The sequence below is a fragment of the Osmerus mordax genome, chromosome 12, assembly GCF_038355195.1.
Source record: "Osmerus mordax isolate fOsmMor3 chromosome 12, fOsmMor3.pri, whole genome shotgun sequence".
NCBI lineage: Eukaryota > Metazoa > Chordata > Actinopteri > Osmeriformes > Osmeridae > Osmerus > Osmerus mordax.
Window position 1 is genome coordinate 2,619,999 of NC_090061.1, and position 26,371 is coordinate 2,646,369.

Sequence of the window (26,371 nt, forward strand, 5' to 3'; positions counted from 1 at the left end):
TGAAACGTAGCACAGGAGGATGTTGTTGTCACAGTCACTGAGCACACAGGAATTAATCAACACTCCCAGGCAGGTAATTAGTGGTTTAAGATTTACATCACCATCACTACTGCACTTCAAAGTAAAATAAAAATGTTTACCCCAAATCCTGTGAAACTATTTTTCTCACACTTGTTAGTTAATACAGTACTGTATGTTTGCACAAAGCACAACGAAAGACCAAATGACTTATGTTTAAACCCCAATTCTACCCCAAGGTGAGGAGGCACAATATTTTCAGTAATCAAATTATTCTGCTGTGTATTCCTCATTTTAGGATTCTTCCTTTCCTGTGTGTTTTACCGTTTTAATCAAACCTGACTCATTTTTCTCTGTGGCTTGAAATATGTCTGGTTCTTAATAACGAACACAGTTTCTTGAGATGTAATTGTATCATTCATCATCTGTAGCATTCAGGAGACTCATTACCACCAAAATGGAAAGCGAAAAACAAGATAAATAACACAAACGACTCTTTAGGTTCAGTGCTTGAGCCAGCGCTGTTGTGAATTCTGAATTATTCCCTATGGAACATAACACATAAAAACTCTGACATACTTTATGTAACTTGTTGAATGTAGATCAACTCACACAGGTGCTAAATCTAAAATAAGTCGAGAGCGAGGTGAACAGCAATATCTCTTGTGGGAGCCATTTATCTGTGAAGCACAGACTTTCTTCATTTTTGCCCCCATTTGGTGTCATTAGGTTGTTATGTCTGCATTAGCAGCAATTGGACAGCTGTAATGAAAGTCTGAGAGTCACCCTGACTCTGATCCATTGCTTGAGAGAATCCCTGTGGGCTGAAATGACACGTCTTGAAAATGTAATCTGTAATCTGTGGAGCGTGCCAAGATTGATCCACTGCTTCTTAGTAGCCACATGGTATTGGTCATAGTATTGGCAATCAATACTGCTTTCTAACTCTATATGGTCATGTGCTACTGTGCAAAACCCGCTCATGCATTTATGGATAACCATACTATAAATGTATTTATTTGAGATGTAAATTTGCCTATTGTAAAATAAAAAATTGTGTATATTTGACATTTGTCAAACAGCAACCTAGCCCACAATGTACAATGAAATTGTCCCCTGCCCATTCCAAACCGTTTCACGTCAATATGAAATCCGCACATTACACACATCACCCACACAACCCTTTATGCCTCCTCCGAGGTGTTGTACAGTACAGTGCATGTGAGCTCATCCCCAACATACATGGATACGTCACCACATTCAACTAAAACACAAAAGGCTTTTTCTTCCAGCTCATTTGGCCATAGGGGAGTGTCTCTTTGTCCTGGTTGCGGATCACGGAGATACAGCTGAGCCATTGTCGTACTGGACAAAAGCCCGGGGCCTGTGTTTCAGTCGAGCGGCTAGCTGCCCTGTCAGTGCTTCTCTACAGTCAGTCACTGTTTACTGGGCACCAAATAACAACGATACCGGCACGCAGTCGCTATCGATTGAGTGACCTGTTGTGAAGTGACAGTTATCCAGGTCAGTTTTGTCTCAAAAGATATCTGGTGGGAGGTCCTTTAGGAACAGATGACCTTTCAACCAGGTGCCTGTCTCTCATCACATCCGCTGTAAGTCGAGGTTCCTATTGGAACCTGTCAGATCTTTACAAACCACTGTCTGGAACCTTCTATGAGTTGAGATGGTTGTTAGTGAAGGCTACATGTCCCTTATTAGGTGGTCAGTTAGACCACTGTGGGCTAATTTCCTTGTTCGTGTCATTAAAGTTATCTAACGGGGACATGAAAAAGTCCTCTGACCCACAGGTTGTTTTTGCGTTAGACACGATTCTTTTCGTTGCTGACATTCTGAATATGTTTCCAAAATAAAGGGTGTTTATATTTTGTAATCAGTCCATAGAAATTATTCAAAATCATACACAAGACTGATCCATGGGGGGGTCAGGTGGCTGAGCGGTTAAAGAATCGGGCTAGTAATCAGAAGGTCGCTGGTTCGATTACCGGCCGTGCCCAAATGATGTTGTGTCCTTGGGCAAGGCACTTCACCCTACTTGCCTCTGAGGGGAATGTCCCTGTAATTACTGTAAGTCGCTCTGGATAAGAGCGTCTGCTAAATGACTAAATGTAAATGTAACAAAATCCCACAACTGCTCGAGGACTGGAAAGAGAGGCTTAGTGCAATGAGATTACGCCATCTAGAAAGTTCTTCCAACGAGAGTGCTGTTTTTGATCTGCGCTCGTGACGCCACCAAACAAATCCAAACAACGAAACACTCTCCACTCTGCTGTGTCCTCCACGCCTTATTGCCATGGCGCCGGAGGTTCTTGTCTTTAGGTTAGTATAGGTCTAAGGTTAGTGTAGGTTATTATGTGTATTAGAGGTTTAGTATACTGTATTGTATATTATTTTGTATATTTAGGAGGTTTATTATATTTTTGCTTATCATAGGTGTCATTTATGTTCTGAGTACTTATGTTACGTTATGCCAGGTTGCTTTGTGTTGTCTTGTCCTACAAATTTCAGTTCCCAGTCTGACTTTGTATTGTTCTGTGCATCTGACAATAAAAGACTTGAACTTGAGGTTCGCTCATCTTCTCGTGATCCTAGTGTTTGAAAAAGAGGATGACGTGTGTCTGAGGTTAGCCCCGCAATTTATAATCCATTTGATGTGGTGATCTGATTCACTATTGTTCAGAGAAGGACATCTCCAAACTAGGCGAAAACTGACGGGTTTGTTTGGCCGGCTGTTCGTGATTAGCAAGGGACATGGAGCTAAGTGGCCAATTCCAACCACTTTCTTCCCAAGCCACTGGCACAATTAAAAGTCCCCAAATTGTGGCAAGTGTGGCATTTGCCTCCTAATTCACATCTGCAAACTAATTAGAGCTCTATTGTGTCCTCTGGCTGTTCTGTGTTTTTGAGAAGTATCTCCCTTTGCAATGGCAGCTTAGACTGTGTTTACCCATTACCAGAAATCAGCCAGCAGGGATTTTGTCAACCTATTTGTTTTTTAATTTATTTCTTTTGCACATACGTTAATAATATTATGCTAATAACGTAAGCTTTTTTCCGCTGCAAAATAATGCAACAAGGCCTACATATCAAAAGACTTCAAAGTGACATTTCCCTTCACATTCAGTAGAGATTTGCCAAATTATTCCTGTAAAACCAGTCAGTCAGCCATACCCTGCATGCATTGCAAATGAGGTTATAAAAAGTAACTAAACCTTGACCCCCTACAGCTGCAGTGATGGTTTGAACTTGTTTTTTCCTCCACCTCTGGCAAGGCTTTTAGGCAGAGAGCTTCAGGGAATTCATCAGGCTTTCAGAGGTCAGCACATTGGTTCTCGACTGCCCACGGCTGTCTTTTCTGACTCACCCAGGGCTCTCAAGTGTGTCTGTTGACAAAGGCACCAATCGCAAAGTCGCAAACCCAGCTTCATGTGTCTCCGTTATTCAGGTTTAAAGGGCAAAGAGTAGTATACTGTAGCAGCAAGGGAACTTTAGTTGAAAATTGGACAATGTTATTGCACACACACAAAGCAATCAACTTGTCCATACCTAGCGTAAATTGGAAAATAACTTTTTCCAACCCAAAAATCTGGGGACTATCTAGGCTTAGACAATATGACTTATTATTTTACTGGTCGACATTCTCTACACAATCTGGCTAGGTAAACACCAAAAACAATCATTTAAGGTGAAGTGCAAGCCTGCACACGAACGTGTCTGTGAGTCCCACAAGGCAGGCAGAACCGTCGATGAGTGAAACAATATTTTATAAATAACATCCTCAGTAAATAACTGCCTCTCTCCCTCACCCATACAGCTTATGAATTATGAGAGCAGATTTGTTGAAGGGCATATTAGACTCGGTGTGGATGAGCCATGGAGAGCAGAAGGACTCATTTTCATATTTTCACATTCAGTAAAAGAACACAGTGGGGTTTCTGAATTGTTTATCGCAGCATAATCATATTTGCCCGGAACGTAAACAGGCTACAGATGCTGTGGCCAGAAGGGCTGCGATACCACACCATTATAACCCGCATACCACGACTGGAAGAGACAGACCTGCAAGTTGTGGAGTTTTGACTCCCAGCCCGACCCACTTATATCTTTACTCTGAGGGTAGATGAATCATAGGATGACTCAGTGCCGGGGGGGGGGAGGGGGGGGGGGGGTAGCGTTTAACCTGACAAAACAAAATATCAGAGCTTTCTGGACGATCCTGCTCTCAACCTACCGGCTCCTCAGCCGCCGGACAGAAACATCACTCCTTCCTCACTTCTTCCAGCTGTCGCTGCAGCAGAGGACGATCGCAACGCAACAACAACAAAATAGTGTTCGTTTTGCAGACATTTTCAGACACGCCACGAGGGGTAATTGAACCTGCAACCTCTCAATCCGCAGTCAAACCCCTCCATCACTGAGCTAAATTCATCCCCCTTTGATCCTCGTTCCGTGACGATCCAGGCCAGTTTCTACCCCGCCCGATTGGAGGACACTCTCTAGGACAGATGGCGCGCGTGACAGTCCTCTACATCACCAGCAGAGTCCAGAGCATCGCTCTGCCCCCTCCAGCACCACCCAGCCAGCCCCACATGTCCCTCATGTCCCACTCTGCAAGTCGGTGGAGCGGAGCGGCCAAAGGCCCGCTCGGCAAACAGACACCCAGCGAGGGGGCTCCGCCCGTGCCCGTCTTCGACTGGGAAAAGGAACAATCCACCACGTGGAGTTACAAAAGGGTGGAGGAGGAGGCTTCATTATTAGGCATCGTCTTTTATTAGAAAGAGATGTCCCACCCACGTTTGAAAACAAACCTACCCTTCTGAATAACATGCAGACTTGCACGTAATCTAATGACGCTTAGAGCTATACTCCACTGAATGGATTACTGAGCTAATTGAATAGTAGATGTTTTGACCCTCTTGGGACCCCCTCCAGGGTCCACTCCTACGGCAGCTTTTGACGGCCAGGTACATTTACATTAAACGGCCATCCCTGAATGGTCATTTGATTGTTTCTGTTGGGTGAAATATACATGAGCTGTTGCTGAAGCCCTGCCATATCAACTGCCAGTACCACCAGCGTGTGAAGAGGGTGATAACACAGGCCCTCCTATATGGAAGAACTAGCGTGGGGTCTATCGCTCTACGACAGGGATCCAAAAGCGCTTCACGTTTACCTTGCACTATATTTCACACAAATCCACCCCCTACTCACACAAACACACACACACTCCCTATGTCTCACTGTTACAGATAATTACACATTTGTGCACTCACACACAAGTAAGGCAAGGATGTGTGTGCATAGCCCACATGCAGACGTGTACACACACACACACACACAATCCAACCAGACACAAGTACACATGATAAACAGCCTAGCTCACCAAACAGAGAGAGATCATTTAGTAGACCTGTAGTTGAGTCCTGGAGGACCTGATTAGCCTCTGTGTTTGTTCTAGGACACAGAGAGAGCAGGTGGAGGTGGGGAGGTGGGAGGCGGGGGGGAGGCAGGGGGGGCGGTGGCCGGGGAAGAACCACAGAGAGACCTCCCAGAGAACCTTAAGGGAGGCGGTCTCATGAATGCTGTATCGGTCGGTTTAAACCTGGCCGTGGTAGATAAGGCCTCCTCTGCCAAGATGACACACGAGGGGTGGCGGCCATCTTGGATGCCGGTCAAGGAGACCCAGCACGGTCCTGGACCTCGAACCTTTCAACCCTGCCAGAAGATGACGCACTCCTGTCCCTGGAAGGGCTAGGGTACGGCTGCCTGCCGCGTTGGAAACCCTGAGCGGAAAATTCGTGGTTATCCAAGAGTCAACGTCACAAGTCTATATTTGACATTCACAGTGGTTCCTTTTGGAATCATGGCAGAATCCGAGGCGTTTGTAACCAATTAATATTCCAATGCGCAGTATTCACCTAGTAATTAGTCTTTTTAAGCGCACAATTGACTAAAGTCTCACCCTGTACCCTAGCCCTCTGTGACATTGCTCGTAAAACGGTCTACACAAATAACATTTTATTTGATGCACTGATATCATATATTGTGTTCATAGCAACACTACAACATACAGAACCACTACTGTTATGTGTGTTTCTTACCCAAACACAACATGGCTGTCGGATCATATGTCTGTCCCAGACTCTGAACGTCACCAGAACACCATCTCCTACGTTAAACTGAACCATTAGATGCTAAATTGCCATGAGTACATTTACATTTCCATTTAGTCATTTAGCAGACGCTCTTATCCAGAGCGACTTACAGTAAGTACAGGGACATTCCCCCTGAGGCAAGTAGGGTGAAGTGCCTTGCCCAAGGACACAACGTCAACTGACACGGCCGGGAATCGAACTGGCAACCTTCAGATTACTAGCCCGACTCCCTCACCGCTCAGCCATCTGACTCCCCTGAGTAAGGAAATACGGATGACAAAGCAAGCTTGCATCACTGCAAACTACCAAGCCAAACAAATGAGTCACTCTCCCGAGGCTCTTTCACTGCAGCCGGGAGAAAGACCACATGGTGTTATGTTTGGGAGTAATGTGGCTGGGAGTCAGGTGGCTGAGCGGTTAGGGAATTGGGCTAGTAATCCGAAGGTTGCTGGTTTGATTCCCGGCCGTGAAAAATGACGTTGTGTCCTTGGGCAAGGCACCTCACCCTACTTGCCTCGGGGAATGACTTAAATGACTAAATGGAAATGGAAATGTAATGTGTCTGGGGTGTGTCTGTGAGTGTGCGTGTATAGTGTGTGTGTATGCCTGTATGCGTATGGTGTATTTGTGTGTGTGTCCATGTGCATGAGTGTGCATATGGGATGTGTGTATGTGTGCATGCACGTGTGTGTGTATGTGCGCGTATGGTGTGTGTGCATGCACGTATGGTGCATGAGAGAGTCTGTGGTCTGCAATACATTTACATTTAGTCATTTAGCAGACGCTCTTATCCAGAGCGACTTACAGTAAGTACAGGGACATTCCCCCGAGGCAAGTAGGGTGAAGTGCCTTGCCCAAGGACAAAACGTAATTTTTGCACGGCCGGGAATCGATCTGACAACCTTCTTATTACTAGCCCGATTCCTTAACCGCTCAGCCATCTGACTCCCTGATGCACCAGGGCTCTCAGGATGGCAGCGAGGGGTCTGGAGCTCTCTGGTGATCCCCGCTGGCCGACGCCAGGAAGCCCTGGCTCTGCCTGGTTGGCTGGGCCGAGGACAAGCAGCAGGCCCTGGTGAGGACTCTAGGTCTGGCTGGGCGGGATCTGTCTGGTGGGCTGGGCCGAGGACAAGCAGCAGGCCCTGGTGAGGACTCTAGGTCTGGCTGGGCGGGATCTGTCTGGTGGGCTGGGCCGAGGACAAGCAGCAGGCCCTGGTGAGGACTCTAGGTCTGGCTGGGCGGGATCTGTCTGGTGGGCTGGGCCGAGGACAAGCAGCAGGCCCTGGTGAGGACTCTAGGTCTGGCTGGGCGGGATCTGTCTGGTGGGCTGGGCCGAGGACAAGCAGCAGGCCCTGGTGAGGACTCTAGGTCTGGCTGGGCGGGATCTGTCTGGTGGGCTGGGCCGAGGACACGCAGCAGGCCCTGGTGAGGACTCTAGGTCTGGCTGGGCGGGATCTGTCTGGTGGGCTGGGCCGAGGACAAGCAGCAGGCCCTGGTGAGGACTCTAGGTCTGGCTGGGCGGGATCTGTCTGGTGGGCTAGGCCGAGGACAAGCAGCAGGCCCTGGTGAGGACTCTAGGTCTGGCTGGGCGGGATCTGTCTGGTGGGCTGGGCCGAGGACAAGCAGCAGGCCCTGGTGAGGACTCTAGGTCTGGCTGGGCGGGATCTGTCTGGTGGGCTGGGCCGAGGACAAGCAGCAGGCCCTGGTGAGGACTCTAGGTCTGGCTGGGCGGGATCTGTCTGGTGGGCTGGGCCGAGGACAAGCAGCAGGCCCTGGTGAGGACTCTAGGTCTGGCTGGGCGGGATCTGTCTGGTGGGCTGGGCCGAGGACAAGCAGCAGGCCCTGGTGAGGACTCTAGGTCTGGCTGGGCGGGATCTGTCTGGTGGGCTGGGCCGAGGACAAGCAGCAGGCCCTGGTGAGGACTCTAGGTCTGGCTGGGCGGGATCTGTCTGGTGGGCTGGGCCGAGGACAAGCAGCAGGCCCTGGTGAGGACTCTAGGTCTGGCTGGGCGGGATCTGTCTGGTGGGCTGGGCCGAGGACAAGCAGCAGGCCCTGGTGAGGACTCTAGGTCTGGCTGGGCGGGATCTGTCTGGTGGGCTGGGCCGAGGACAAGCAGCAGGCCCTGGTGAGGACTCTAGGTCTGGCTGGGCGGGATCTGTCTGGGCCCTGACCTCTGACCCCCCTACACATCCTGCCTGTCCCGGGGAGGAGAGCCAGACAGTCAACACTGGCAGACGATGCTGCAGGTTTACTGTAGGAGGGACGGCGGCGTTTGTTGTCTGTGTAAATATGCGTTTGTGTGTAATTTCTGAGTGTGTGTATGTCTGTGTGTGGGTGTGTTTCTACGTGTGTGTGTGTGTGTGCGTGCCGTTTTATTCGCCTGAGACGCACACACCACAATCAAGAACTGTGACAAGCAGCAGCTTGTCAAGGGAGCCTGTTCATTGGAGTGTGACGTCCTCCCACCACACACTTCCTGGTCGACCGTTACCGTTGAAACAACAGTCCGGGGGCGTCCCGGGAGCTCCCTTGGTGAGAGCGCGTACCATTAGAGCTCATTTCTAACACAAGGTGCCTGGCTTCGAATCGGAATGAGTTTCCCGTCTCTCCATAATAGTCATGTCAATAATAAAAGCTGATAAAGGCAGAGAAAATACAGTTTAAAAACAACAACAGCCCATCTCAGTGTGAGCCATTAGCCATTTGTAGGCCGATGCATGAATCAGTGAGTGGTAGCGCTTGCGTGCTGTAATACACGCCTGGCTCCCCGCAGCCTCAGGTCGACTGTTTGGATTCCAGGCCCCCCCTCGAAGCCAGAGAGGAGAAGAGAAGCCACTTGGAAACATAATTAGTCTGACGGAGCCAAATGTGTTTTTTTTGTACTTGTGGTAAAAAAATATATAAAAAAACCTGAATACAAATAACAATTAATTTGGTTGCACAGATGACTGGGCAAAAGCCCTGTGATGTGGTTTTAGCGTGTGTTTGTCTGTGTTTGTGTCTGTGTGTGTGCGTGCGTGCGAGCGTGTGTGCTGTTTATTTGTTTATCGTTGATGCTGATGGTGGTTATTATAATGCTATTATGATTGTGCTTTTTACATGTTGATTTTGAGACTTCCTCACATCATTCATATGTTAAAATGATAGCCTTAAATTATGCCAGTGTTCCTAAACATTTATTTTAGATCAAACTGATTCGAAAGTCCAACTTGATTTGAAACTAGGATTTCTTTGTGAGGAAGCAAGACTGTGGCACTGGTACAAAACAACACACAGTGCCAAATTCAATGGACAAACTGGATTGAAACGACCCTGATCCACAGTGAAAAGCTCTAAAACACAAACAATGTTTTACTCCCAAGGCTTTCATGGTTTCACAGTTTCCATCACAGGGAACCAGATGAGCCAGTTAGTCTAAGAATGTCCACCAGAGGATCTGGGAATGGGTACCAGAGGATCTCAACAGTGCCAGTACGATTCCCGGTCATGCCAACTGACATTGTGTCCTTGGGCAAGGCACTTCACCCTACTTGCCTCGGGGGAATGTCCGTGTACTTACTGTAAGTCGCTCTGGATAAGAGCGTCTGCTAAATGACTAAATGTAAATGTAAATGTAGTCTCTAGTCACCAACCTCACAGGCCAATCACATCCAAGAACAGCCCCAAGACCCGGCTTGGGCCTCCTCAATCTATCATGATTACACCGTCACACACAGCCTCACGCTGTCTCCTTCAGGGACGGCAGCAAGGACAGACGTCGAGGGATTGATGGACACCCACCAATACATCGATCATGTTCAGACGGCCCTCTCCTCCTCTCACCTCTGGGCCGGTCTAGAGCAGTCTGGTACAGCCGCTTAGCTCCGCCTTAGCCTCGCCTTGGCCCCGCCTTAGCTCCGCCTTAGCTCCGCCTTAGCACCGCCTTAGCCCCACCTTAGCTCCGCCTTAGCCCCGCCTTTGCCCCGCCTTAGCTCCGCTGGTTCCGTACTGAGCTGAGGACTGATCAATCAATCAGGGAGTCAGATTGTTGAGCGGTTAGGTAATCGGGCTATTAATCAAAAGGTTGCCGGTTCGATTCCTGGCCGTGCGTTCTGTTGTGTCCTTGGGCAATGCACTATCTCCTTCCTTCTGCATCATCACCATCATGTTATCACGCACGCTAGACTGTATGCGCTTTACATTTTGGATCATTTAGCAGCAAAACGAAGGTGTTAAGGCAGCGTTGTTGTTTTTTACAGTGAAAATAAGATATTTAATCGTCAGGCGCTTGTGTCGAAGTGTAGAACAGGCTATGGGGGGGGGAGGGTTCGAACCTGCAACCTCTTGATCTGCTTTAAAACTCTCCACCACTGAGCTATGCCCATCCATCAGTTTCCGAGTCCTTTAGCATCTCAGCAGTACAGCAGGGAGGCCCACGGGACTCATATGTCAACACATGGATGCTCTGGTCCAGAAACTGCCACACCGCCGTCCTGGAATGGTGTTGGTGTATGACACGTCTCTATCTCTCTCTCTCTCCCTCACACTTCTGTTCTGGAGACAGTTTGTCCTTGTCTTTCTCGAGGGTCTGGATTGGTTACATGAGCCGATCTCCTGGCATCTGTGAAACCCTCTGGGTTTCACAAAAAGGGCTATGCAAATAAAATGTGATCTGATTTTGATTCGATTCTGTTCCACGGCAGAGAACAGGAGCCTGTTGATATCGATACTCTGAATCAAACATGTATACTCTGCTTTTTCCTTTCTTCTTTAAGTCTACAGTCTAGACATGTCCAGGGAGAGACCAGACTGGGTCTAGAGCTCCTGCTCACAGTGCAATATTACAGTTGTTTTGCATGTTGAATGGTCAACTTCCTTTCAGAATTATCCCTTCTGTTCCTCAACACTTCCCACATTGCACATGAGCAGCATGTGTGGACTAAGCTTCTAACCAGAAGTCAAGCTATGATGTGAAAAACAATCCAGTCGAAGCCTGCTTAGTTCCCAGCCAGGGAGTTAAACCAGCAACTGTTGCTGGACCAAGCCTTTAGCCCACTGGGCTAACTAGGCTGGTTCTGTGCCCTCAGCCCTTCATCCTGTCTAAGCAGAGAGAGGAAAGGATAGAGAGGGAGGGAAGAGGGAGGGGGGAGAAGAGAGAGGAGGGAGAGAAGAGGAGAGGGAGGGAGGGAGGGAAAAGGGAGGAGAGGGAGGAGAAGAGAGGAGGGAGAGGAGAGGAGGGAAAGGAGAGGAGGGTGAGGAGAGGAGGGAAAGGAGAGGAGAGGAGGGAAAGGAGAGGAGGGAGAGGAGAGGAGGGAGAGGAGAGGAGGGAAAGGAGAGGAGGGAGAGGAGAGGAGGGAAAGGAGAGGAGGGAAAGAAGAGGAGGGAGAGGAGAGGTCATGCAGGACTATTGATGTAACCGATTGGGGAAGGGAATGGGTACGCTGTTGTGTCAATGTGCGTGTGTATGTGGTGTGTGTGTCTACATAACCACCCCACACACACACAATCTCCCTGTGCATTCTAGTCCCTCGGCAGGCCTCTGGCTAACCCCCCTGATTACTCCAAGATTGGGGCTCTCGGTGTCTCCCTCCCCTCTGAGGTGACCTTGAGCCCCAGGATGATTTAACACGGGCCTAATGTCCCCTTCATCATTCCAGCTCAGCCCTGACTTTATTACCTAATACTGGCAAAGGTCTTTTTTTCTAAATCCCCACTCTCCCCCATCCTCCCCCACCCTCTGCCTCACCCCTGCCGGGAATATCCCCAACGACTTGGTCGTCTCATCCTCAGGTTTCAGTCACGGACGCGGGGTCTCTCCACCTCCGAGGAGGAGAGATGCCCTGAGAGGGCACAGAGCATTTACAGCCACATCGACCCAGATGATATAAAACCCGGTTTAAAGATCAATCTTTCTGTTTTTGTATCTTCTGCCCGGCTCTGGAGTGGACCGGTCTGGAAGGCTGGGAGTAGCAGGATGGGAGGGGGAGGGGGGTAGAGGGATGTGTGGGGTGTCATTTGTCTTTGTATGAGCAGTTTTGGTGATGTAATGCACGGTAAACGGCCCCTTTTGTAATAAGCAGAGCGCGCAGTTCTATTTTGACCTACGGTACGCCAGGGCACTCATCGGACCACATTCAAACACTCCAGGATTGGAGAGTTTGTGTTCTCCCCTCACGCTGTCCGTAACATGAGACTCGGTGTTGCACAAACGCAACACACACCCATGTCTACCACACACACGCAAAACACACACCTGTTTACCACACACACCCCTGTTTACCACACACACCCCTGTTTACCACAAACACGCAAAACACACCCCTGTCTACCACACACAGCCCTGTCTACCACACACCACATAGGCACGACCTTGCTGTATGGTGATGCTACGACAGGGTCCAGTGACAGTGCGTGGGGGGGGGGGGGGGGGGGGGGGCTCTTTAGGGGGAAGGGGGGGGCTGGTGCAGAGAAACTTCATCAACTACCCAGAGAAACCATTCCGGGGCGACACAACAAAACTTGTCTTCAGAAACAGCTGAAGGTGAGGACCTTGACACCACTCAGTTTTTCCAAGCGTAAAATCCCTTCACGCGCAGCTCAGTGAATTCCAGTCATTTTCTTCGATCGATGGAGATGTGTCTTGGACCGGGAAGTTGGGGGGGCACCGATCCACTACCAACCCCCACCCTCCCACCCCCACCTCCCCTGACATCACCTGGCTGGATGAAGCAAATCTCCCTCCTCCCTTCCTTCCTCATTCTCTTCCTGAAGCATGACTATCTCTCTCACCTAACACCACAGGCCTGACCAGGGGGTCATCCTGGTGACGGGGTCACCCTGGTGACGGAGAACACTGATGATGAAGGGTTGTGTAAGAGGATGCCACGCTAGCTCATATTTTAATGGTGGAGCAGCTTCAGTCTGATAGGGCTTCTGGAGGATTTATCAAAGGTTCCTGTCACTGGAGCCCACCTAGACTGGAGACATCTAGCTACACAAGCCACCTAGGCAATAAGTCACCTTAAACGGCAATGGTATCCATTATTATATCAAATGAATATGTTCTGTTCACCTAAAATACTATTGTTTGGCCTCGTTGCCACAATCAATTAAGAAATTAATTTAGCTGTTATGTGCATAAATTCTATTGTGCTGAGAAGTGCATTTCCTAATGACAGCACTTTTGTGTATGAGTAAGGCAATAACGTTATTTTTTTTAACTAATGTGGAAAATGGTTTGTCTTGAACAGAATATCCTTTAATAATTCAACATATGTTACATATCAGCAACTGGTTCACGTTAACAGCTATGTTGGCCCAGCGCTTTGAACCTTGTGTACAGAGATTCCCTGCAGACGCGAAAATGCGCAAACTGTCTGACCATGCAACCACACGGAACTATAGTAGAGGCTTGGACACTGGAGTTCCAAGTCAAAATATAGATAACATGTGGATTTCAATTTTATTTTTTTATTTTTTGACAACAAGCAATCGAATAGTCAAACAGCTGGACCAGGGGCTTTCCACACCAATTGACCAACCTCCTCACTCTAAATCGCATGTCGCCGATCGACGGAAAAAAAGGCACTTACCTCCCAACGCTTGCTTCATAACAAAATTCATGATGATGGCTATTAGTTCCTGCCTTCTTTATCCTCACGATATTACATGCAGGTAGAACAGAATAAATAGTCCTTTAAGGCCAGATCTATGGAAGAAAATGGAAATGTAGGAACTTGTTACTCAACCGAACTTTTAAACATAAACTACATATCACTGCATGTTAGAGACAAGGACAATCCCATACGGTGACGACTGCAGAGAGGTTGTCAACGGAAAAGGCTACCGATAACGGTACAAAGGACCAAATGAAGGACACCAAGGTCAATAGATTCACGCAGGCTAAACGCAGGCTTATAGGACACTGCGAGCATGCAGACCTATCCTTTCAGGGTCGAAGCCAGTTTACCAAAAAGAAACCATCGCACTCACTTTCAGAACATTGAGTTCACTCGAGTGTGATGTTTATAATCCAGCGTGTTGCTCATGCCAGGCTGAAATACGCTCACTATAACTTAAACCAGTCCCCAACTATTCATACTCGTGGAGGTCTTCAATTCCCCCCAGATGCAATGATTTAAGGGTGAATATAAAAATACCAAACGAACACAAAAACTTTCAATTTTCTTACACGGGAAATTGGTACTGTTGTTTTATGACCCATCCCAAGTGTAACGATCGCACATGAGCTTAGTAAGAAACCAGTGTCCTTTGATGACAGTGGTATTTACACAAATCTGTGTCTTTTTATGAATTTCACAAACGTGCTTTTAAATATCCATCATAGTATCATTTATCCGATTATATAATGCGTACTTGATAGTGAAACCCCCGTGCAAATGATATCGGTGATTCAAACCACTTCCTTGTTCGATCAAAGCCTGATTTCAGCACCATAGCTTGTGGATAGCTCCCTTCTCATCCGTTAACCGGGTAAACCGTTCAGCAAGCATTGTCTTCATGCATTCATAATTACCTTTCTGGCGATTGGAATCTTTTTTTTCAAATACGATTATTTACTGATCTTCGAAAATGAAATTGTCATAAAATGGAAGATTGTGATAGGCTGTTAAATGCTCGCTCCTAGCACCTCCAGCTTCCAGGCAAGAAAGGACGTCCTTGGTTCTTCGTGCACAGTAGCTGTATGAGTGTTTAGGAAGGGAACTGCAGCGGCTGATGATGAACGAACTCAATGAATCACATGGAGTGCTGGTCCTATCTGAAACGTCCCACGTTCAGACCGAAAGAGACCGATCAATTATTTACGTCGGTCAATCGTTATGCACCCGCCCCTTTCGTTGCAATGGACTAGGCTACGTTCAAGACTAGTTTGCGCGAGGTCATGTAGCAAACACTCATTAGACTGTATTTAACCTTCTTAACCACGTCCAACCTTTTAATTAGCCTATGTTATGTCTCTCACCAGGTCTAAATGTTTTACTATGTGTAGGTTTGATCATGTGTTGCTTTAAAGGGGAACCAACTCGTTTATGGAGCCACCCTAAATAGGATCACCAAACCTCCCAATGTGTTTTCTTTTATGAGTGTTGGGTATGTGCTGTCTAAAATGCGTAGGCTTGTTTTGGTGTAATGGATCGTTTGTTGAGTGCCGCACACGCACACAAACACACACACACACACACACAGATACACTCCCAGCCTATCCGCGACCAATCAACGCGGTGCCATGACAATGAAGTAGCCTAATATACAAAACTCTAAAGCTTGTTTCAAATATTTTTGCATTCATGCCAGAGCAGATGACGCACGCTTCAAAGACTAAACGTTGGTAATAGCATGGATTACAGATCGACGTGGGTGATGTTTCTTGCTGTAGTTCAAAACCTGGCATTTTCTGTTTTTCTTTTTCTCCACCCACTGAATGTGGAAAAGCAGAAAACCGTTATCTGCGGATGTACTCTCGCGCGCCCACGTGAAATCAGGCCCCCACACACAGACAGTGTGAAGGGCAAAACAAACGGGTTAATGTTTCATGCTTTGGAACTGAATCAGGATAACTATTTTATTTTTTTTCTTAATTACATAAATGTGCTGCGTTTTTTGATCGGGTGTTTGGCAGTTTGAAGTCAACGTTTTCGCTCAAAGAGAGAAAATCCAACATACTACGATCTCCTTCAGGTCAGGAGGAGGTCTAAAGGAGGGATTCCAAATATCCAATTGCACGACGATATTCAACTCTAATTTTGTAAAGTAGCCGCTTTGTACTGCAGTCCATGAACTAGCCATAACCTAATTAAAGAACTGTGTGAATACAGGCAGCATCATTTTTTTTAAAGTATTTGCATATGTAAATTTCATCTTTTTCGAAGGCCTTCTGTATTCAGTCAGTAATAGACTGACGCCTTTCCTGAAATTAGGGCGCGTGTAAGGAATTTTTAATCCTCTCACGTTTTTTTTATCGCTCTCACTCGCTTCATTTGAAGAATTACAATAACAATGGATTGAACAGGCTTGCCAAAAAACAGGTAATTAGACGTACCCCGAACGTCCCTGCAGAGGCTTTTCCAAAGCCCTATGACTTGAAAAGAGAAGATAAAGAAAAAATATACCAAACAGCCATATTGCTTTTGTTTTACTGTGATTGAAATAAGTAAAACTTCACTGTTAAGTCCACAGAACATACAGAGAGCTCAATACTGATGCAATTTAACTCTATTTTATCATAAAAAAAGAAACCACGTTTACTACTGAATTTCGGTTGATTCAAGGTCTGTTCCTTACTCAGCACAGTTTAGGGATTTGTAGTTGATTCAATCTCAAAACTGCTGATTGACATGAGGTCCATTCAGGTCACCTATGTATCACCTCTAAGACTCCCTTGAGATTGATCCAGAATTAATATTGATTCCCATTCATCAAGTGAATTTGATTCGACATTCGGACAAAGGGACCAACCCAAATCTTTTCCTCAAAGCGCTAGAAGGAATGGTGTTCAGCAGTTTACGATATAAATGCAGACAACTAATATGGGTGAAACTTGGAGCAGTTGGCCTGAGATGGTTGAACATTTCAGCTATGGAGCTGTAGACATATTAGAGATTCGGGGGTCATGTTTCCAGAGGGGAGCCGTCAGGCCAAGGGAGGGGGGCAGGGGTGCTGGCGGGGGGGGCAGGGGTGCTGGCGGGGGGCAGGGAGGGGGGCAGGGGTGCTGGTGGGGGGGGGCAGGGGTGCTGGCGGGGGGGGCAGGGGGGGTGGAGGGGGCAGGGAGGGGGGCAGGGGTGCTGGCGGGGGGGGGGCAGGGGGGGTGGAGGGGGCAGGGGTGCTGGAGGGGGGGGTGGGTATAAAAGTTTCTTTGGATAAACATTTTGTGAGTAGAACAATTGCATAATCTTTTCCATGATTGCACCTCTGTGCCTGAATTTGAATTTGGTTCCTAGTGTGATTCACCCAGACGTTAAAATGCACTCAAGGTGCTGACATTTGTAAATTATTTTTTGCAGAAATTCTTGAATCCGGGAATTCACAATTGTAAAATTAATTTCTCTGTAGCACTCAAACTCATTAAGGAATGCAGTTGCATTGGAGGAGGAGTCAGGTGGCTGAGTGGTTAGGGAGTCGGGCTAGTAATCTGAAGGTTACCGGTTCGATTCCCGGCTGTGCAAAATGACGTTGTGTCCTTGGGCAAGGCACTTCACCCTACTTGCCTCGGGGGAATGTCCCTGTACTTACTGTAAGTCGCTCTGGATAAGAGCGTCTGCAAAATGACTGAACAGCTGAACAGCATTGTACAGTGCAAGGAGTGTCAATGAAGTCTAATATCAACCTGTCTAATATCTAACTTGGATAATTACTGAAGCATCGTCCCGGAAGTGCCTGTCCCTTTGGTGTAACAGCATTTTATTGAAGTTGCACTTATAGGCTTAAGGGGCTTTTCGATGTGCGCTTATAATTATTGAATTTTCAGTATTAAATAATATACCTTGAAGTTGTTCATGGGAGATTTGGGTTATCAGTTTAATGAGAAAGTAATCGTGTGGTGATGTGACACCCAAATGACTTCATCGAAATATCAGATACAGTGGATACCTCAACTGAAAAGTTAAACCGCACTTCATTAAAAGTCAAACGTGGATCTTACTGGAAACCATGATCAAGAGTTAGCTTAAATAGTTCATTTTGTCAAATCCAGATCTACTGTCTTGGTTACGGTTAGCATCAGACTGAATGGCTGCCATTAACTGCCACATTGGCAGTGTTTGGTGCCGGCGTACTATAGCTACTGTAGACATGTAAGTTGTACAAGTGTTCTTTTAGCAGTTAGGGGTCATTAAGCTCCTGGCTTTGCAGGAGAGTTGGGGAGCGCCGTGGCAGGGAGTCTAGGTGGGAAGAGTAATGACGGGACACTCCGATTATCATGGTCAATTATCCTGGAACTCCCATTGGCCAAAAGGGCTGTGTAGGGTACACACACACACACGCGCACACACTCATCCACGCACAGACACACACGTATGCACGTACACACACATGCACGCAGACAGGCTGCTCTCAGACAGTGAGTCACAACATGCCCTTTCCTATCATTGCTCCCATGATTAGTTCACTGCTACTTGTTAATGGGGCTCTGGAGAAACACACTGATGCTGCGCATGAATTCATTACGTAACACCGTCACCACTCTGATTAGAGGATGCTCACTTAAATGGGATATAAAAACGACACTTCGGTTCCCCCGAACTCCACATTGTGAAATATTCTTTTGTGAACCGCTCAAAGCTGAGGCCATTAAATTAGCTGTTCCATGGTCCCATTGTTCAAGGACACACATGCAGTCAGTCGTTCCCAAACTCTGCTTCGACGGGCTCCCACGCTCGTGACGGCGGTGCTGCCAACGACCCACCTGCCTGTCTCCCAGAGGTCTGCCGTTCTCATTCCCAGCTCTCCCCTCGCCCTCCCCAGGCTCCTCTCGCATTATTTCTGGGTAACACAGCAAAACAAAGATCCTCGTGCCACAACCAGCCCCCTTCCTCATCGAGTCCTGGCAGGATGTGATGATATGTTTGTGTGTGGATGTGATGACGTATCTGTGTATGGATATGGACTGGGCCTGTGTGTGAGATGGCATCGGGGACTACTTCTTGTCTCTTCTCTCATCTGGTTTTTGTGGCACCGGAGGTTTTTTTCTGGACAATGAACGGTAATTTGAAGTTGTGCTCTGGGGAGAGGAACGGGTTGTTAAGATGAATCACAGAAAAACAAGGACTGGATTTGGGGTACGTCAAAGATGCAGCTGTGATTGTGCAGCAGATGTTTATGATATTTCTTATGATCAGAGCAAGGAAATGTCCGTAGAATTCAGTAAGAACTGTAGTAGTGTATGCATTGGAGAACATTCATAAAACATTATTACTACGCACTTCGGAAAACTTTTGTCAATATGATTCATACAGAGTTTTGAGCATTGACCTTGTAGTAAACAGACTCAAGGCACTAACATATAAAATACAAACTCCAGGTTCTTTAATATCCAACAAAATACCTTTCATTCTCCTTGTTAGATAACCAACAGATCATTTTATTGTTCTAGACAGAACAGAACTACAAAGAGATATCCTAACAATTTTTTTCCTCCATTGATGACATTTTTACTTATAAACTGAATAGCTGTAAACTTGTATAATCTGACAAGCTGTCTGGTTCTCTCTGGAGAGGGTGGAAAGAGTAAGAGACGGAGGGGCCTGTGTTTGTTAGAAGTGTAAGTGTTGTGTGTAATTGACTCCTTGTCTTGGGAAGAGAAAGCAAGATTGGTATTGTTTAATTTGCTTGGTGGGAGTGTCTGTAAAGGACCCTACTGTTTTGAACTTGGCAAGTCATCAGTCACTGTAGAGCACAGACTGATATTAAATCCTGAGTCTCTCCCCTCCCCCTTTCTCCTGCACGCTCTTCCCTCCTCCTCCCTCTCCCCCCTTTCTCCCTCCTACCCCTCATCCTCCCTCCTTACCCCCACCCTCCTCTTCCCTCATCCCCCTCCTCTTCCCTCCTCCCCTCCCATCCCCCCCCTCCCTTCTCTTCCCTCACCTCTTCTCCCCTTCCCGACATTCCTCTTCCCTCCTCCCCTCCCCACCCTCCTCTCCTTCCTCTCTTCCATCCTCCCCTCCCCACCCTTCTCTCCCTCCTCTCTTCTCCCCTCCCCTCCCCTCCCCACACACCTCTCCTCTCCACACCCTCCTCTCCCTCCTCTCCTCTTCCCCACCCTCCTCTCCTTCCTGTGCTCAGGATGTGGAAGAAGGGAGTCTGATTGTAGGATGTGTGGCACAGCTTTTCATCACCTGCATTCTAGTGATTGCTGAGACACTAAAAAGGAACGAATATATAAAATTACATGTTATTGTTTGTACATGAGGAGAGGAACTAGTGGACTTTTAAATGTAATTCCTTGGTCATTACAGTGTGATAAACCCTTTCCAGGTTTGAAATAATTGGATACTGTTATTATATTATCAGATTGGCTAGCCAAAGAACATTCAAAAGTCTCCTTCCGTTTGTGATTCTAAAGACGCTCCAACTCCAAAACTAAAAGGCTCTAATCAAATCTACTGATTGCCTGAGCTTACCTCCTCAGTAACCTCTCTCAAGATGCATATCTGCTTAAATCTGTTTGCAGCAGTCGAATTCAGTGAGGTCTAATAGTGTAGCTGTTATTTGTATTAAGCGAAAGGTTTATTATCAAGCTTAGTTATATTGTGAGATGAGTGTTTTATAACTCGATATCTGGCCTGCATGTGTCCATGGATACAAGGGGTTGTATTACTTTCAGCTCTGTGTTTAGGATTGATTACAAACACACACGCACACACCTCCCTGGAATTAAAATCAATGCATCATTCAGTTAACAGTAACACGCTAAGACTTTCCACTCCAGGCCACAACCTTGATTAAAGTGATCAATCGGAAACAGAGATTTTCCGTGCTGTGGCCTCATGCAATTTTAATTTTAGAAAATATTAATATTTAATTATCACACATTTGACCAAAATCTTAAACATCTGACCAACCACAGAGGGAATGGCAGCTTTGGGGTGAAATTTAGAGCACGTTTACACATGACCTCAACCAGATGAAAACCTGCCCTGGCACCCATACACTCACAGAGGCCAACCCTGTTGAACACCGATCTCACATTAGAATCATCATTAATATGAAACCTTTACTTTACAGTTCATAAAACACACAGCACGTTCATTTTCTAGCTGGTGAGAATAGCAGCTATAATAGCTATTGAGGCCGTAAGGCCATAAATTGCGCAAAATTTTGTTTACTGCAAAGTCACGTCCAATTCTCCATTCCCTGTCTCTTTAACCTGGCTTCACGATCTCTCTTTCTGAGGCCACTAACCCTCCCTGATAGGGGACATTATTCCTCCTCCATGTAGTACCTCAGGTTCAAATCCTCTGTTGTAAATGAGGTCTGTGACAGGCTAACTTACAGCACACAAGCAGTAATTATCATCCCCTGATAGGTGTAAAATGTTAAAGGTTGGACTGATCTCAATTTTCATCAAGGGTAAACAACATGTGAAATCACACATTTCACAATGAATGAAACACAGCAGGCAGGGCCGACCCGACCCAATAAACAAACTAAACATTTGTTTATGGACCCGCAATTGGTTTATTTTTGTGTTACACTCAAAACAAAACTACATTTCTGAATAAGTACAGTCGTATTTAATCGCCTTCTTGTCTCGGCTGGCTCCCGGCGCTGCGCTTTCCTCTCATTAGAAGACATAACATGATCTCGCCCTTCTCCCCAAATCAAATAAGCGCTGTGTGATGGGGACCCTCACGACCCAGAGGCTCGTAATGAGTTTCGCAGGAGCGCTGGAGACGGCCTCTCAGGTGCCCTCCAGCCGTGGCAAAACAATACATTATCATAAGAAACGAATCAATCACAATAAAACAAACCTATTGCTTTCAGTAAATCTTTCCCGTTCAGTGTTTGTGGTTTGTGTTTAACTGGTAGGCCTAATTACTATCTTCAAATGTGAGTGGTGAAATGAAGTTTCGCCCTCATTTCTGATTAATTGTTTTTTATGTCCGAGCTGTTGGAAAGGATGTCTCTTCCTAATGAAGGAAGTCACTACTTCCAAGGTTACTGAGGTGCCTACTGCAATTTTACACACATTTGATAAAGATATAGCCTACATCATGCATTGCGTCTCAAAAAGAGATGCAATTCACAAGGCCTCATCAAAAAAATTGTGCATGGCCAATTCTACTTCCTGTGAACCTAATTTATTTTAAGATAGGCCTTTGAGATATCACATAAATTACTTACCATTTTGTCTCGTCATCCATGCTAGATATGATAATATGAAACCGATGCTGCCCTTGGTGGTAGATTATCAACAGCAATACAGACTTTCTTCCTTAAACTGTACCAGTGTCTTGCAAAGGCCAGTTTTAGCCACTGAAATTAGAACATTTCCTGTCAATATAGTTTATTGCTGAACTGTTCAGAACACATCACTATTTCAACGATCAACTAAAATCACCTTGTAAATTGCAATGACACACAGAAAAAAAACTAATATTGTTGTCATGGTAAATCAAGCACAAAAAAGACCCAACAATAATACAGGGAGTCTTTGAAATGGTGAGACTATATTTCTGCCAATGAGTGTTTGCAGCAAAGCAATCTTCGTGTGAAAGCAAGCTTCTTCATTCAGGAAGTCTTAGTGACGCTTGGGTGAATACATATCATATTACCTGAGACAAGGACATGAGACAGTCCATCAAAAAAGGTCACATCTTGGGAAAACATGCGGCCAGGCTGAAGCTCAGTGTTGAGCAGTTTTTTTCCTTAAATGCGACAGAACAAACACACATTCTGAATATGACAGAACAAACACACATTCTGAATATGACAGAACAAACACACATTCTGAATAAAGGCATCACTGCTGTGTACATATCACACTATATGTGACATGTATTTCAAGGTTGTTGTGTATCTATTTCTGCATGGCATGGAGCAGATAATCTGGACTGTGTTGCTCCGTGTTAAATATGAGTATTGGTCCTGGTGTTTTAAACATTGATATTCATGTGATGCGCGTTCCCAAATCTCCAGATGAGCAATGGCAAGTCAAGATTGCAGCATTACTGCGGTGGGTCTTTGAATGCAGAGAGAGATTGCTACAGGCGAGCCCGCTCTATTGGCACTTGTCTTAATTCACCACACAGACCCAAGCACTCACAAGACTCATTTGAATACAAAATACAGTTTCTGACTCAAGTGGGAGCCTGATGGTGTAAGAAAAGAAAGAATTATAACCCTATCCCTGGTTAAGAAGCTCAGGGTTGATTCATCTCCAAAACCAAATCTCTTTATTTGTTGTGTGAGTACCTTTTCCACTTTAAAGTATCCTCTCATAATTAAAACATGAGGCAGTTGTTCCATGTACTTTCTGGGTCAGTTCTTCTGAAGAATAACCAAAAGCTCCCACCTCAGAATCCACTCTGAGGTCAATTCTGATTTACAGTTAACAAGCAATAGGACTTACCCATAGGTTAAAACAAGGTGCTTTGTAATTAGACGATTTCATCCAACAGTTATAAGGTTTGAACCTGTGGCCTCTTGATCTGCAGTCTGGGCTGTAGCACTGTGCTACACCCACACCTCATTTATGTGGAGCAAGGCTGGTGCATAGTTTGGGATTCCTTGAAATTTCTAATTTTGTCAAAGTCTAAATGTACACTGGCTCTCAAAAAGGTCTTTCAAAACAGCTTTTGGTTTTACAACTGTACCTGTGTATCCTCAGAAAAATCCTATTGATTCTAGCCAGAGCCATTTCATCAATGATAGGTAACTAGGATAAATAACACAGATCTACAGAGAAATTTACATTTAGTGACGTTCTTATCCAGAGCGACTTACAGTAAGTACAGGGACATTCTCCCCGAGGCAAGTAGGGTGAAGGGCCTTGCCAAAGGACACACGTCCTTTGTCACGGCCGAGAATCAAACCGGCAACCTTCTGATTAATACCCAGACTCCCTAACCGCTCAGCCATCTGACCCCAGAGACAAGTGAAAATACAATTTTATTCCAGAAACGGGCTAAAGGTCTAAAACAACAATAGCTTCAAAAAAGCCCTTACAGACAGTGATATCCAGACGATCTCAGTCATTCTCTTCGTGACACGCATGATAAACATCTCCCTCCTCTCTGCCAAGCCCTTCCTAAAGTGCACATATTACGGTTCTGCTGATGGACTGCGAATGGTTTCGTAAATCCTTTCGCGCGCGACAGCGGAGGCACGTGCGCGGAGCGCCTTCTTTGTAGATCAATTATCCTGCCAAATTGCACGAGAGTGTTGGAAAGATGAGAAGCAGATGGAACACCTACGTCTCATTATACCAAATTCTGTATGTAAATCTCTCGAGCCAAAAACAAATCTTGAGGAGAATAGATACCAACCAGCAGGTCTTCAGTGGCAACACGTAGGTCTATGAGTTTAGTTTGGTAAAAATCCGTATTAATATCGCAGTACAGTATTTAGAATTGCGTATGATGTTGGCTCGCAGACTACATAGCTCGCAGGCAAGAGATAAGCATGTCATTTTCATGTTGTTATGATATTTGTTATGATGTTTTCGGCATAGAGCTATCCTTAAACGACATGCCTATGCACATACACACAGCGTGGTATGTTTTAAATGTAAATACATATATTTAACATAATTTCTCTTTCCTTTTGTACTTCTGTAGGCATGCATAATGAATAGTCCATGATTGACACATTCCTTCAGTTCTTGGTAAAAAAGCAGATTGAATACAGGTTATGAGCAATGGGACCTATTACTCATTGGCAGTTCAAAGAAATATACTTCTTCACCGTGTAAAGGTTTATTTCTCAGAATATAAAGTCGTAATTGGAAGGAAAAGGTGGATGAGGCTCGATGTGGGCAAGATAAGGAATCCAATATGCATGAGGACAATTCATGTGGGTTCATCTCAACACTATAAAACCCTCAGATTTTCCAAGCTTATCTTATTAGTCGATCATAAATTTTTTGAATATGTTGTATTAAAACTAATAATTCTGTGGGCTTGGTCTACTGGGCTCTCCCTTTGTGTCTGAAACAAGGTGTTGGTCTTTTGAGGCCCGATCATCCTGTAACACAGTGGTCTTCAGTCCTGGTCCTCAGGGCCCACTGTCCTATGTGTTTAAATGGAGAGTCAGGTGGCTGAGCGGTGAGGGAATCGGGCTAGTAATCCGAAGGTTGCCAGTTCGTTTCCCGGTCATGCCAACTGACGCTGTGTCCTTGGGCAAGACACTTCACCCTACTTGCCTTGGGGGAATGTCCCTGTACTTACTGTAAGTCGCTCTGGATAAGAGCGTCTGCTAAATGACTAAATGTAAATTGTTTCCCTGCTCCAGAACACCTGATTCAACCTACACCTGATTAAAATGAATGAGTCTTTTGAATCAGGTGTGTTGGAGCAGGGAGACATCTAAAACATACAGGACAGAATCAGAATCAGTGGGCCAAGAGGACCAGGGTTGAAGACCACTGCTGTGATGGATTAGTTTGGCAGACACTTGCATCCAAGGTGATGTACAGTGCAGGCGGGATGTAAACCTGCAACCTCTTGTTCTGAAGTCATAGCTGTAACCACAGAGCAATGTCCACCGCCTGGACTTTCTCACCAATAAAGACTTCTTTCTTAAACACGTGTATCTTCTTACATTCACATTTAGCAGACGCTCTTATCCAGAGCGACTTCCAGTAAGTACAGGGACATTCTCCCCCGAGGAAAGTAGGGTGAAGTGCCTTGCCCAAGGACACAATGTAATTTCTCACGCCGGGAATCGAACCGGCAACCTTATGATTAATAGCCTGACTCCCTAACCGCTCAGCCATCTGACCCCCATCTTCTCCTTCGTCTCTCGCGCCGGGCAGCCCCCCCCCCCCCCCTGCCCGGATCACAGAGCTGCCAAATTATTGCACTATTGCACTAACTTACCCCACTTGTCTTAGGTTAGTATAGGTCTTGTCTTAGGTTAGTTAGGTCTATAAGGTTGGTATAGGTCATTATGTGTATTAGAGGTCTAGTATATTATATTGTATATCGCATACTATTTTGTATATTTAGGAGGTTTATTATTATTTTATTTATATTCTATTTTAGCTTATCATAGATGTCATCTATGTTCTTAGTACTTATATGTTATGTTATGCCAGGTTGCTTGGGTTTACTTGTCCCAAGAATTTCAGTGCCCAGTCTGACATTGTGTTGTTCTGTGCACCTGACCATAAAGAACTTGAAACTTGAAATCCAGGTAGCCAAACATACACAGCATCCTGCTCCACCATAGGGGCAGTGTGAACTATAAGACCTGGGAGAACTGCAGCTGTGAAGTAAACACAATGCTTTCAATGGGCTTTGGGGCCTGCTTATTTAGTCATTAGTCTTCACGCTGGTCCTAGGTTCAGTGCTTATCAAAGGGTCAATTATCTGGCAGGGGGCAGCATTTTCTGGTTGGTTGTCATCCTCCTTTCTTCTGCATTTAAACGTTGGGGGTGTAGATGTATCTCACTGCACAGACTCATAGATGAACTGTGGGAAATTGATCAAACAGGAAGATATTTGAGCAACACATTATATCAAGTA

The 26,371-nt window shown here is 45.9% G+C and overlaps 1 protein-coding gene across 1 annotated transcript in view; it reads right to left on the reverse strand.

Moving 5' to 3' along the window:
* LOC136953713 (complexin-1) overlaps positions 1 to 14,897 on the reverse strand; it is a 34,166-nt gene extending 19,269 nt beyond the window's left edge. Inside the window, exons 1-2 of the mRNA XM_067247111.1 lie at positions 14,707 to 14,897; positions 13,763 to 13,878 (exon numbers count right to left, since the gene is read on the reverse strand). Coding sequence (XP_067103212.1) covers positions 13,763 to 13,793 — 31 coding nt within the window. The 5' untranslated portion in view covers positions 13,794 to 13,878; positions 14,707 to 14,897. The remainder of the gene's footprint in view (positions 1 to 13,762; positions 13,879 to 14,706) is intronic.
* Between the last annotated feature and the right edge of the window lie 11,474 nt (positions 14,898 to 26,371).